The sequence below is a fragment of the Hyperolius riggenbachi genome, chromosome 3 (assembly GCF_040937935.1).
Source record: "Hyperolius riggenbachi isolate aHypRig1 chromosome 3, aHypRig1.pri, whole genome shotgun sequence".
Taxonomy (NCBI): Eukaryota; Metazoa; Chordata; class Amphibia; order Anura; family Hyperoliidae; genus Hyperolius; species Hyperolius riggenbachi.
This window is the reverse complement of record NC_090648.1, coordinates 165639893-165655115: the sequence shown is the minus strand read 5'-3', so window position 1 is coordinate 165655115 and position 15223 is coordinate 165639893. Positions and strand designations below refer to the sequence as shown.

General features: G+C 42.6%; 1 protein-coding gene across 5 annotated transcripts in view; it reads right to left on the bottom strand.

Annotated features, from left to right (window-relative positions):
* Positions 1 to 15223, bottom strand: part of ACAN (aggrecan) — a 148113-nt gene that overhangs the window by 76293 nt on the left and 56597 nt on the right. For 4 of the 5 annotated variants that reach the window (XM_068275182.1, XM_068275184.1, XM_068275187.1 and 1 more), the window contains exons 1-4: positions 14473 to 14554; positions 9308 to 9384; positions 7105 to 7488; positions 1158 to 1332 (exon numbers count right to left, since the gene is read on the bottom strand). In XM_068275182.1, the coding sequence (XP_068131283.1) occupies positions 1158 to 1332; positions 7105 to 7488; positions 9308 to 9377 (629 nt within the window). In that variant the 5' untranslated portion in view covers positions 9378 to 9384; positions 14473 to 14554. Of the gene's footprint in view, positions 1 to 1157; positions 1333 to 7104; positions 7489 to 9307; positions 9385 to 14472; positions 14555 to 15223 lie in introns of those variants that run through there. The other variant, XM_068275183.1, reaches the window with a different exon arrangement.

Sequence of the window (15223 nt, the reverse complement as noted above, 5' to 3'; positions counted from 1 at the left end):
ACACACACAGGTACCGTGAACAGGTCCAGTGACTGGTGGTATTAAATATCACACTGTGTGCGCTCACATACGTAGATGGGTGCACTGAATAACAGGTAGGCATATGCAGTGATGGGTATTACAAATGTGCAGCTGTCTCACACACACACACACACACACACACACACACACACACACACACACACAGGTACCGTGAACAGGTACAGTGACTGGTGGTATTAAATATCCCACTGCGTGTGCTCACGTAGGTAGGTGGGCGCACTGAACAACAGGTAGGTATATGCAGTGATGGATATTACAGATGTGCACCTGTCACACACATAGGTACAGTGAACAGGTACATTGACACTGCGTGCGGTCACGTAGGTAGGTGGGTGGGTGCACTGAACAACAGGTAGGTATATGCAGTGATGGGTATTACAAATGTGCAGCTGTCACACACACAGGTAGTCAATGAATGTGCTGGCCTGGCAGTGGCACAGTAGGAATTACCAAGGGGCCAAGGTCCAGCAGCTAAGACTGACTGACAGGGCAGTATATTCAACACAAGTGTCTGTGGGACACACACACTCACAAAAAAATTGATCACAAGGACAACAATAGCTCTCAAAAGAGCTGTTGAGGATGAGGAGTGCTTTTTAGCAATAAGCATCAGCAAGAAAGAGCAACCTAACAAGCCTAACTAAGCTTTCCCTAATGTCTCTGAAGCACCTCTCCCTTCTCTAATTACTGCAGCCACATGAGTGAGTGAAATGGCTGACGCTGCCTGCTTTTTATAAGGGGGGGGGGGGCTCCAGGAGGAAGTGAAGCCTGATTGGCTACCCTGTGCCTGCTGACTGTGATGTATAGGTTCAAAGTTGACCCAAATGATGTAGTATAGGGGGCGGGTCGAACCACCACCGAAGTTTGTGCGAAAAATTTCACGGGGGAACTGTTCGGGCCATCTCTACTGTTCAATTTCAACTTCTACTACATATATTTGGTAAAACTGTACAATCAAAATTGAATTGTATAATTGGTGGGCACCTTAAAATGGATAAGCTGGAAAGATGCACTCATCGAGTAGAACGATTCTTTAATGTGTGGGCACAATTACTGTAATATCAGTTTAACTTTGATCAATCTAAAAAATTGTTAAAAAAAGGAATCCTTCATACCTGACTGTCTGATCAGAAAGCCACCCAGCGTCACACTGGTGGAAGCCATCGTCATAGGCAGACTGGAGCTGATCAGGTGTAGCGATGACAGCACTGTTCTGTATACAAGCTTTCTTGGCATTTTCAAAGTCCAAAGTGTATCTGGTAGAGATTGCTCTGTAGTGGAAAACGATCCCTGAAATAAATCAATAAAGTGACACAGAGAAAGCATAATTTACATTTAAAAAAAAATGGTCTTGAGGTGTCACAAAGAGCCCTCTGGAGTTCAGGAGAGGACCTATAACACTATTCAGAATGCAAACTGAAAACAAAACTATGCAAAACGATTATAGAGTATTAAAGGATGTTATTTAAAGCAAACCTGAAGTGAAAATAAAGTTATGAGATAATGAATTGTATATGTAGTACATCTAAAAAAAAAGAGCATTAGTAGCAAACAAAAGAGTCCCATATGGTTTTGCAGTACAGGAAGAGTTAAAACATTTCAGTTATCTATGCAAGATAGCTTCTCTAAGCTGTTTGACCCAATGGGTTGAATACAGTCCTTTTTTCTGAAGCACTTAAAGTGACACTGAAGTGAAAAAAAATGATATAATGAATTGTATGTGTAGTACTGATAATTCATAGAACATTAGTAGCAAAAAAAATTATTTCCTATTTTTATTTTCAGATATATAGCTTTGTTTTATAACATTGCATTATTCTGTCATATTTGCAATTACAAGCCACACTCTGTATTTTAAACTATAAAACAAGCAGAGCTAATGACCCTTTGAACTTCCCTGCAGTAAAATCTTATCTAAATCTCTTATACTGCTAATGCTGGGAATACACGGGTCGTGTTTGCTGCAGATAGATGGTTAGAAAGATGATTTCCGACATGTCCGATCTCCCGTTCGATCATTTTGCCGCTGGATTCCTGATAGAATGGAAAAAAGATTAGAAAAACGAGCAGAAGATAACAGTGTAGAGTGGAGAATCGAGCGGCAAAATCGATCGAGCAGAGAATCGAGTGGAAAAACGACCCGTGTATTCCCAGCATTAGTCTCGGAGTATTTCTTTGATGTATAAGTGCTCCAGAAAACAGCACTGCAGCCGACAAAAGTTTGGTCGGAGAGGTCAGAGAAGCTTTTTTGCATGGATAACAACTGAAGTTTCTTAACTCTTCCTGTACTGGAAACAATGTTAGAAACATTTCTTTGCTATTAATGCTCTATTTCTTAGCCGAACTACACACAGAGAGAGATAGCCTTTGATAAGGTTTTACTGCAGGACAGTTCAAAGGATCACTATTTCTGCTTTGTTTTATAGCTTAAAAGACATAAGCCCATATGCAATTAATTTTTTGCCTAGAAGTAGGGTTGGTCGAAATTGCCAATTTCCGCTTATGCGTAAAATCCGCTTTCCACCATTGCCGATTACCGATTTCCACATTCCGATGATGATTTTTGCGGAAATTTCTGCTGACTTTAACATTGAGTTTTCTTAAAAAGTACAAGGTCTTTTTGAAAGATTTTTTTCCCTCTTGTTCCTACTCTTCTGCTTGACATACCTTGAAAATTTGGTGTTTCTATCTCCTATGGGGGCTTTGCTATTAATCTCTAAAGTCGGCAGCATACCGCATATCGGTAATGCGGATTTCTGCACTTTACATTTCCTCCGACTTTAACAATGATTTTCTCAAAAAGTAGAAGGTCTTTTTTTTTTTTGAAGGATTTTTTCCCTCTTGTTTCCACTCTTCTGCTTAACATACCCTGAAAATTTGGTGTTTCTAGCACCTATGGGGGCTTTGCTATTAATCTCTACGGTCGGCGGCATACCGCATATTGGTAATGCAGATTTTCTGTATTTTACATTACAGTTAATGGCCGTCGACTTAAGTGGTTAATAGCAAAGCCCGGGTAGGTGCTAGAAACACCACATTTTCAGGGTTTGTTAAAGTGGATCCGAGATAAACTTTTACTCATTGCATAATTGTGTTCCTTTCATATAGTTTATATGACATTTCTCAAGCCAAATACTTTTTTTGTTTTGTTTTAATACTCTAATTCAGGGGTCGAGTCCTGCGTGGACGCGGGTAAACGGCGTCCACCCACTTATTCTTCAGAGTGGATGCCGTTCACCCTGGCTTGTGTGGAGGGGAGCAGCGCAGAGAAGGAGAGCTATGGGGACAGCAGGGATGGGCGGACATCTCCCCCCCCCATCCCTCACCTTCGTGCTCCCCTTCCTGCCTCTCCCCTCCGGTGTTTTGAAATGTCGGGCCCGCCGGCGAAAGTGGGCGGAGACTTTCCACCTTCTTCTAGCCGCAAGGGATGCTCCGCTCTGTGTGCGGCTAGAAGACCAGACTAGCCGCACACAGAGCAGAGCGTCCCTTGCGGCTGGAACGCGGTAAGTCTCCGCCCACTTTCGCCGCCGGGCCCGACATTTCAAAACACCGGAGGGGAGAGGCAGGAAGGGGAGCACGAAGGTGAGGGATGGTGGGGGGGAGATGTCGGCCCATCCCCGCTGTCCCCATAGCTCTCCTTCTCTTCGCTGCTCCCTCCGGGTGGGGGCACACCTGGCTACCTGGGCACATATACCCCTGCCTACATATACTGGGGACATATACCCCTGGCTACATATACTGGGCATATATACCCCTGGCTACATATACTGGGGACATATACCCCTGACTACATATACTGGGCATATATACCCCTGGCTACATATACTGGGCACATATGCCCCTGGCTACATATACTGGGCACATATACCCCTGGCTACATATAATGGGCACATATACCCCTGGCTACATATACTGGGGACATATACCCCTGGCTAAATATACTAGGCACATATACCCCTGGCTACATATACTGGGCATATATACCCCTGGCTACATATACTGGGCACATATACCCCCTGACTACATATACTTGGCACATATACCCCTGGCTACATATACTGGGCACATATACCCCTGGCTACATATACTGGGCACATATACCCCTTGCTACATATACTGGGCACATATACCTCTGGCTACATATACTGGGCACATATACCCCTGGCTACATATACTTGGCACATATACCCCTGACTATATATACTGGGCATATATACCCCTGGCTACATATACTGGGCACATATACCCCTGGCTACATATACTGGGCACATATACTCCTGGCTACATATACTGGGCACATATACCCCTGGCTACATATACTGGGCACATATACCCCTGGCTACATATACTGGGCACATATACCCCTGGCTACATATACTGGGCATATATACCCCTGGCTACATATACTGGGCACATATACCCCTGGCTACATATACTTGGCACATATACCCCTGGCTACATATACTGGGGACATATACCCCTGGCTACATATACTGGGCACATATACCCCTTGCTACATATACTGGGCACATATACCCCTGGCTACATATACTGGGCACATATACCCCTGGCTACATATACTGGGCACATATACCCCTGGCTACATATACTGGGCATATATACCCCTGGCTGCATATACTGGGCATATATACCCCTGGCTGCATATACTGGGCACATATACCCCTGGCTACATATACTGGGGACTACTATACCCCTGACTACATATACTGGGCACATATACCCCTGACTACATATACCGGGCACATATACCTCTGCCTATATATACTGGGCACATATCCCACTGGCTATATATACTGGGCACATATCCCACTGGCTATATATACTGGGCACATATACCCCTGCCTATATATACTGGGCACATATACTCCTGGCTATATATACAGGGCACATATACCCCTGGCTACATATACTGGGCACATATACCCCTGGCTACATATACTAGGCAACTATACCTCTGGCTACATATACTGGGGACCACTATACTCATGGCTACTTATACTGGGGACACCTATAGACCTGGCTACCTGGGGGTACCTATTTTGGGGAACAGCTGCCAGATTATGTGTATGTTAGGGGAACGGCTGCTGCCAGATTACGTGTATTTTGGGGAACTGCTGCCAGATTGTGTATGTTTGGGGGACCACTACTGCCAGATTATATGTCCTTTGGGTGTTACGTGTATTTTGGGTGATCCGCTGCCAGTTTTCGCGTATTTTGGGGAACTGCTTCCAAATTATGTGTATGTTGGTTGAACTGCTGCTGCCACATTGTCTATTTTGGGGGAACCACTTCCATATTATCTGTATTTTAGAGGAACTTCTACCAGATTATGTGTCTTTTTGGTGAAATGCTATCAGATTACATCTATTTTTGGGGGATACACTACGGCAGAGCTCAAACTTCCTCGGCAGACCTTTTACATCACTGCTAAGGTCATGTATATTTGGACCCACCCATGACCACGCCCATGGTGTGCTTGACCATGCCCATTTTTGGCGCGCCACGCTGCGCGCGCCGCAGGGGTTCTCCTAGTGAGTCCACTCACTTCTTTTCCCAGGACTAGACCCCTGCTCTAATTCCCTATAAACTAAACAACCCTCGCCCACAGATTTTCAGAGAGCATTGGCACTCAGTCCCAGGTAGCAGGGGCTTATGGGAGCTCAGTCTGGGCAGGAGGAGGAGGTTACTAGCCATTGATTTAAGAGGCAGAGGGGAGGAGGGAAGAGGAGAGGGGACTGAATTTACACACAGGCAAGCTGATAGCATCTCCAGCCCTCAGCCTGTGACAATGTGACAAACAGAACATGGCTGCCCTCATTGTATCACAGGAATAAATAATCATAAACTTTTTTAAAGCTGTTTGCAGCTAGATTTGCTGTGTAAACTATCTAAACTTTAGATAAGATATACAGACAAGTTATTTGTTACTATATTTGTTATTATAGTTACTTTTTCATCTCGGATCCGCTTTAAGCAGAAGTGGAAACAACAGGAATTTTTTTTTTCAAAAACACCTTTTTGAGAAAATCAATGTTAAATTCTGAAAATTTTTCGAGATTTCCGTGAAAATCCTCCTACCACACTTCTATTACCGATTTCCGAATACTGATGCAGAAATGCAATTTCAGATCGGAAATCAGAACGAGCATCCTTACCTAGGAGATAATTTTCAAAAACATTAACATAAAACATGACATACAAAGCAGCTTTTCATGTTATGTTATGTGTGCACCTAGCCTGAATAGAACCCAAATGCCAAATTAAAACAACTATTAGGGGGAAAATATTCAGTATTTAGTTTACTACATTTCATAAAATAAGAAAAGCCCTACTGATATGCTTTATCACATCTTTATTAACAGGAGTAGTAGTAGCAGTAGGGTATTGTACTGTGTTAGCTATCAGTAAAAGCAAGAAGTTTTAAATCAGGATGATACCATTTATTGGCTAACTAAAAATGAATAAGAATAAGCAAGCTTTCGGCCTTGCAGCCTTCGTCGGGCTTACATCCTGTTAGTTTGCAGGCTAGTGGTACAGACAGCTATTTACATGCAACATCAAAAGGTGAAACAGATTTTGTTCAAGCATAAATACATGTCCTTAAGATGCCTTAATTGAAACAGAACATTTAAATGGGTTGTCTGGTTGTTAGCTGAGATAAGGATCCAGGTCTGTGAGCATCTCGTAAACAGCGATCCTTATCTCAGCTAACAACCTCTCACCCCATTTAAATGTTCTGTTTCAATTAAGGCATCTTAATGACATGTATTTATGCTTGAAAAAAATCTGTTTTCCCTTTTGATGTTGCATGTATATAGCTGTCTGTACCACCAGCCTGCAAACTAACATGATGTAAGCCCGACGAAGGCTGCAAGGCCAAAAGCTTGCTTATTCTTATTAATTTTTAGTTAGCCAATAAACGGTATCATCCTGACGTACAACGTCTTGCTTATTAACAGGAGGTTTATAAGGATGTTTATAAACAATAACAATAAACAGTAAAGATCAATTAAAAAGTTAGAGTGGGACAATTAACTATACCTTTCACATTGACTTGTATTGTGTCTTGACTATCTTCTATTCCATGCATTACTTCACAGCGGTAGGTTCCAGAATCACCGGATAACAGGTTTACAATTTCCAGACTGACATCGGTAGGGATGAGAGGATAGTTTGGCAAAGAAACACGTTCTTTGTAGGCTTCGTTCACACGGATTTTACCATCAGTGGCCACCAGCAAGACTGTTTCTCGTCCTTTGTTGAATCTGCTCCATTTAATCCTAGGTGTCAAGGGTGCTGTTGAGGGGGCCACAGTTAGATGTTCCACAGCATTAATGAAATAACAGGGGATGGTGACTGAGAGTCCAATCTGAACATTGAGAGGAGTCTCTTCAGGTATGCTCACGCTTAGTGAGTTAACATGGTCTGAAAATAAATAAAAGGGAAAAACATTAAAATAAATGTGTATTTATTAAAATGAACATAGGCATAAAGTCTCTCCGTACCCCTTCAGAACCCGGTGGCTCTGAACGCGGGGGGGGGGGGGGGGAGATATCACAGGGTGTATTTACATTATCTGTCCTGAAGTCTTCAGGCAGATAGAGCCGCTCCACCCCCTCATTTGCAATGCAGTAGCTGCCATGTTTCCAAAGACTGAAGAAGGTCTGCTTGCGTGGCTGTGGCCTGCCCCCATCTGGGCAGCCACCAAAAGAAAAAGAATCGCCTGAGCCCTTCTGACAGGGAGGCGTTATGATCACCTGCCTGGATAGATGCTGTCAGGACAGGCGAGTACTTCACCCTGCAACCCCCCAATCTCCCATCATTCACTTTAGGTACTCTGGATACCAGAGCCTAAATGAATATGAGAAATGGAGGGAAGCAGGCATGTATGGTGAGCTGTTCAGATTCTCACCACTCCCCCCGTTCTCTATTGTGCCTCCTCCGCTGCCTGTAATTGCCCTCCGGCACCCTCTTCCAGTTAACCAGGTCAGGCATCAGTGCACCTGCGATGGCTGGCTGCACACATTCTAAAGTATGCTCTGCTCATAAGCATGACATCATCGTGATTGGCTCACAGTCATACTGGTTCAATGAAATTGGCTCCTGAATGGTGCACGTAACTCAGCTATAATTAGACAGCTGAGTTTAGTGGTGGCAGCAGGCACGTGCATTCACATTAGGAGTGCAGAAGCAAGTGTAGTTAAAACTACCCACAAAAGTCCCTGAGGGGTTAAGTCTCTACTGTTTCATATAAGGGAGCACAATCTAAGGCAGAGGTTTTCAAACCTATGTGTAGATATATATCTTTCTGTGGAGATGCACACAATGTTTACTATATATGAGAGCTGAGACCAGACCTGAAAATTACTGAGGATGGGAAAGCAATAAGAATCTAATTAGGCATTAAAGAGACTCTGAAGCGAGAATAAATCTCGCTTCAGAGCTCATAGTTAGCAGGGGCACGTGTGCCCGTGCTAAAACGCCGCTATCGCGCCGCTAAACGGGGGTCCCTTGCCTCACAAATCCCCTCCGAGCAGCCGGGGATCTCTTCCGGATTGAGGCAGGGCTAACCGCCGCAGCCTTGCCTCACGCGCGTCTGTCAGCGCGTATCTCCGACTCTCCCCCGCCCCTCTCAGTCTTCCTTCACTGAGAGGGGCGGAGGAGAGGCGGCGATGCGCTGCTGATAGACGCGACTAGAGGCAGGGCTACAGCCGTTAGCCCTGCCTCTAGGAGCAGCAAAATCTACGACCAATTTGGTCGTTGATTTTGTGGGGGGTTGGGGGTGAAGGGACCCCCATTTAGCCGCGGGATGGCGGCGTTTTAGCAGGGGCACGTGTGCCCCTGCTAACTATGAGCTCTGAAGCGAGAATTATTCTCGCTTCAGTGTCTCTTTAATTAACAAATAAGAACTGAATTGAGCAGAACAGGTTAAGTTTAGGTCTTTTGGGACAATTTGGAAGGCTTATGGTGGTAGCCAAAGAGGTGGCAATCAGGTGAGACAATTTTGGGACAGTACTATCACATCTACACAGCATAAAAGCATGTCTAGCCAGGCTTATTGAAAGCACTCAATTCTACCACAAAGATTATACGTAGCCAAAACAGACAGAAAGTTATTCAAAATGCCAAGTGCTAAATTCCCTTTAACTTTAAACTACACATGAGTTTATTTATATGTACATTTTTAGAGTCTAATTATAGCATCAATACATAAAAATGAATGTTATTTTACAACATAGCTTACCTGAAACTTCCACGGATATTGCTGCAGCAATGACACGCAAACACACGAACACTAATAATAAAGTGGTCATAGTTTACCTGTCAAATAGAAAACAAAGAAGAGTCTTACAAAAAGAAAAGTCTTACATTAAAAGTATCAGCTTCATATGTTTTAAATGTAATTCATTAAAATATTTTTGTGGTGACCCAGAAGAGGAAACCCTTAGCGGGCCATTTCCCAGCCCAGAAAAAGACGTTCTTTATTATTTGTTTCATGATATAGCAGTTTTTAGTGGTGGGCCGAAATTTCGCATCGATAATTCGCAATTACACATCGTAATGTGAAATTTCAGGGAAAATCAAAAATAATTTCATATTTAATAGGTACATTTCATAATTTCAAGTATTTTTGCCAAATTTTGTGCTGATTTTAGTGGTTAATAGCAAAGCTCCCATACAGGCTATTGACACCAAAATTGCTACATATGTTAAGGAGAATAGTGGGTACAACACAAAAAATAATTTTTCAAAAAGACCTTGTAGTTTTTGAGAAAATCGTTTTTAAAAATGCAAAGAAAATGTTTTTTTAAATTGTCATTTTTCTGAGTCTAAAACACATTTTTTCTTTGCATTTTTAAAACCCATTTACTCAAAAACTACAAGGTCTTTTTGGAAATTGACTTGTACCCACTATTGTCCTTAACATATGCAGTGTCAACACATTTTGGTGTCAACAGCATGTATGGGAGCTTTGCTATTCACTGCCAAAGTCGCCACGAAACTACGCAAAAATTACACAAATTTTTTTGCGAAATTACGAATGACTATACGAAATAAATTAATTGTACAAATTGTAATTACATATAGGCGAAATTGCGAAAATGTACATGAAAATGTGCGTAATCGTAATTAGCTGATTACGATCATCACTAGCAGTTTTGCTGTTTTAGCAAGAAATCACCCAGCTATTATTATTTTAGAACAAAAGAAAAAACTCTTATTTCTGAATAAATAAGGCATAATTTACAACATAAGCATATCATACCTGTCCATTGGCAAATGCATTTGCCAGTAAATGTACATTGTACACTGATAACATCTTACAGATACAGGTATTTATGCTCATTTTAATTATTTAATCTAAGTATTGTTAGCCATGAATTAACTATCAGCTTCAAATGTTAAGGTTTAAGTTTCAGTAGCTGATAAACAAACGTCTTCTATGGTAGATATTCACCCTCACTGTTTGCGCCTGAACTGCGTTCGTATATGTACGCCATCTGTGAGCTGGGCGCAGGGTGAGCCAAATGACAGCTCTCCCTGCTGCTGCTCAAATCCCCGACGGCATAAAATACTATTCCCCCTCCGAGTGGTCGCAACTTGGAGGGGGATGTAATTGGGGGGCCGACGATCGCCAAAATCCCAAATTACCCTTAAGCGGCCTGCACTGTATAGCATCACTGGTACGTATGGTGCACCTAGTTACAGAACTTGGCACTGAGCACCGAAAACACCTGCTTCATCTGAACCCTCTAAGGTGCTCACCTGTGCTACACACTACCACTGTGTCTTACCCCACCACCACCACTGTGCATCCTGTGCACCACTTTGGAACTAAGATGTATTTGTTGAACATATTTTTGTCCATTAATGTGTCAGGCTCACTGTATCAATTCAGCTAACTTTCTGACCTAAAACAAGATTCACCCTTCTGATCCCTTTCTGCATGTTCTAGGTAAAATGTACAGTGGGTTGCAAAAGTATTCGGCCCCCTTGAAGTTTTCCACATTTTGTCACATTACTGCCATAAACATGCATCAATTTTATTGGAATTCCAGGTGAAAGACCAATACAAAGTGGTGTACATGTGAGAAGTGGATCGAAAATTATACATCTTTCCAAACAGTTTTTACAAATAAATAACTGCAAAGTGGGGTGTGCGTAATTATTCGGCCCCCTGAGTCAATACTTTGTAGAACCACCTTTTGCTGCAATTACAGCTGCCAGTCTTTTAATGTATGTCTCTACCAGCTTTGCACATCTAGAGACTGAAATCCTTGCCCATTCTTCTTTGCAAAACAGCTCCAGCTCAGTCAGATTAGATCAGTGGTTCCCAACCTGGGGGCGATCGCCCCCAGGTGGGCCATTTGGGTTCTAAGGGGGGGCGGTACATTTGTGGGGGGCAACAGGGGGGCGATCAGTATGAAAAGGCAGAAAAAATAAAGTGTCACAGTGTCAATCGTTTTTAAGAAAATTATGGGCAAAAAATATGATCTGTATAAAATATGCAAGTGTGCATGATAGAGTTGCGTAATTCCTCAGGGCTCGTTGGTCACGCGCCGGTGTAATGTCAGATATTGCAGCCCGGAAGCAGCCTTCCTCACTGAGTATCGCGCATGCTCAGTGGGAAGTTAGATATTATTTACCTGAAATATCTCCGCTTCCGCACCACGTACACTCCCGAAATTTTCAGGGGAGGGAGGGGACCCCCAGATCTAGCTCTGTGTCGAATTGCAGCCCCCAAGCCCCACTAGTTCCCGAGATAGGTTTGCTGCAATCAGTCTCGGGAACCAGCGGGGCTCGGGGGATGCAATTCGGCACAGAGCTAGATCTGGGGGTCCCCTCCCTCCCCTGAAAATTTCGGGAGTGTACGTGGTGCCGAAGCGGAGATATTTAGGACGTTTTACGTGGCTGCACAATTTAATGGGACGCAGGCTCCTACTGCGCATGCGGGGCTGCACAACGTGCGGGGCTGCAATAGCTGACATTACACCGGTAAGGGAATTGGCGCGAAGTAGTTGAGTCACTGGCTATTTTTAGCTGGCAAGGTCACAGCGCTACCCCCTCCACTGGCACCACCACCTGGCGTAAGGGTATACCGTACTAAGAGAAGGGGGGCGACAGGGGTGAGTCGTCTTCCCCTAAGGGGCGATACCTCATAAAAGGTTGGGAACCACTGGATTAGATGGACAGCGTTTGTAGTTTTTGAGTAAATGGGTTTTAAAAATGCAAAGAAAAAATGTTTTTTAGACTCAGAAAAATGACAATTTAAAAAACCATTTTCTTTGCATTTTTAAAAACGATTTTCTCAAGAACTTGATCCCTGACCTATCTTGGACCTGTCTTGTGTGTTCTTTGGACTTCACGGTGTTGTTGCTCCCAATATTCTCTTAGACAACTTCTGAGGCCCTCACAAAGCAGCTGTATTTGTACTGACATTAGATTACACACAGGTACAATCTATTTAGTCATTAGCACTCATCAGGCAATGTCTATAGGCAACTGACTGCACTCAGATCAAAGGGGCCGAATAATTATGCACACCCCACTTTGCAGTTATTTATTTGTAAACAATGTTTGGAATCATGTATGATTTGCGTTCCACTTCTCACATGTACACCACTTTGTATTGGTCTTTCATGTGGAATTCCAATAAAATTGATTCATGTTTGTGGCAGTAATGTTACAAAATGTGGAAAACTTAAGGGTGACAAATACTTTTGCAACCCACTGTATATACATTTCATTTTTTCAGATGTTACCTAAAACATTTAAAAAAAATTGTCCATCTTTTATTTCTGTGAATACTAGCCCTATGTGTTCTGAAAAATGACAACAGATTTATTTGGTTACTTGAAAAAAAATGAATGAGCTATGTTAGGTTAAATAATCACAGTGCTGAAATTAAAAAAAGGCCTTGTGAGCAGGAGCATAACTAGAAGGGAGCAGCCCCTGTAACCGCAAGGGGGCCCAGAGCTGTAAGTGGGCCTCAACTACTTCTTCAGATCGAGGGGTCCATCCTTCAGATCAGGTGTTTTTGTAGCTAGGCTTGTTATGGGTGTGAAGACTATAATGTTTTATGACTCTTGTAAGCTAAGCCCCCTGGCTGTGAGGGTCACCAGGGTTGGCAAGGGAGAGGGTGTGAAGATTAGTGTGCCCCATCAAAGTTTTGCTGGGGGGCCCCATGATCTGTAGTTACACCCCTGCTTGTGAGGAAGGGGGGTTAATGCAACTTGTCAGAATAGAAGCAGTGCAGTAGAAAGATCTTGCTACCATAATTCCCAGTTATGTCTCCAAAGTTCAAGACAGTAGGAAAACCTTTTCTCTTGCCACAACTGCATCTTTTCATTCCCATGCCTCCTGCTGCCTTCTACACAGTGCAAATAAATAATACCTAACAAGTTCAGTGGAACCCATTTGTAACTGCCAATAGTCACACGTATATTCCATTGAGCAAACTATTTATTAAGAAAAGTAATCACCATTTCAGACTTAGATTATATGTGTCTTACGAGATGGTTTGTTTCATTGATAATAATTTTGTGGTACCACACAAATTTAGCTGTGTGTCCCCATTTAAAAAAAAGAGTAAGGAGTGTAGGTACTCTTTCTGTAAACTAGTTTGTGTTATTTCTGTCATTCCTGAGCAGGCCTGGAACTGTAAGAGCAGAAATATCACTGGTATATATCCTCAAATGCATAAACTGCTGTATCTGTCCACCACCTACTAAAACTGAATATGTTTTTGGGCTAGTCTAATCTTACAAAATATTAATATCAAATTATACTCTACTGCTCCTGGCCCGTGCATATAAAAGGACAACTGGAACAGAGGCGCCAAAGCAATAAAAACAATTGTTTTAAAATTGATAAAAATGGGAGGTAGTTGAGACTTGCCTCCCCATAGAAGATACAGGTATATACGAGTGCAGTTCAAAAACTTCAATTGATAACTCCACAGTGAAACGCATTTCGCTGGATAATTTAAGCGTCATCAGGCAAATAAGGAGTAACTCAGTGAGTCTATCAGCTGGCCAAGCGCCTCTGTCATAGCTGGACTGTGCATAGTTCATTTGAAATTAACATAAGTCTCACCCAACACTGTAAGAAGCTTAAAACACATATTTCAAGTTCCAGCTTTATTTTACCAAAATAAATCTGGCTCACACATATCGGAGCAAGTATGGCTCCTTAGTCTTGGCTTTACAAGCCGACTAAGAAGCCATGCTTGCCCTGATACGCGTGAGCTTATTGTGCTGTTGTCTTTAATAGATTGCAATAAATATTGGACCTTTATATCTCTACTTTAAAAAAACAGGTGCTTTTATATCTCTACATTAAAAAACAGGTGCTAGGTCACATCCGCTACAGCTCCCCCCCTTCCGACCCCGCAATGCAAGCACATACGCGTCCTGCTTGCTCGTTCCCCACCACTATCTGAAGTATATGCACATAGGGAGCTGCTTGCGTGGCAGTTGGAGAAAGCTGTTATTTCCCACAATGCAATGAAAACCTCTGTGAACCACACACAGAAAACTGTCAGATCCGGCCCTGTGTCCTAACTGCCCTGGCTGCGCACATGCTCAGAACAAAAAAGCCAGGGACAAACAACCATTCAGTTGATGACGCAGGGACACTTGCATTTTATTGTATAGGATTCGGTAAAGCAGAGTTTCTCCAAAACTACTTGACGTGTGGCTCTCATACTCCCTGCTCACGGTTTGTGACGAGTGGTTGTTAGCGACTTTCCTCTGTTATAGTTACATGTGATACTGTAGAAGAAATGACGGTACTAGTTCAAGGTTTGCATCCTCAGCAACCATTAAGTTAAATGATGGACCAGAAAAATGAAGATTAGGACATTAACATTAATATAAAATTACCCTGATACATTCCCATGTTTAAACATGCAAATCATTTCAATTCCCTTAAGTATTTATTGTTATTATTATAATTATTGACATTTGACAATGCCTCATCTTCTGGCACTCTACAGAGCTTAATCTAGACCATTCTGGGTAACATAACTGCATACATATTGTAAGCATAACACTATAAGGTCATACAAATGCCATTTGCTTTATTAGAAACAGGGAAAGGGGAAGGTCAAGAGGGGCTGGGCCATGCTCTTATGAGATTACAACGTAGAGAGCATTGG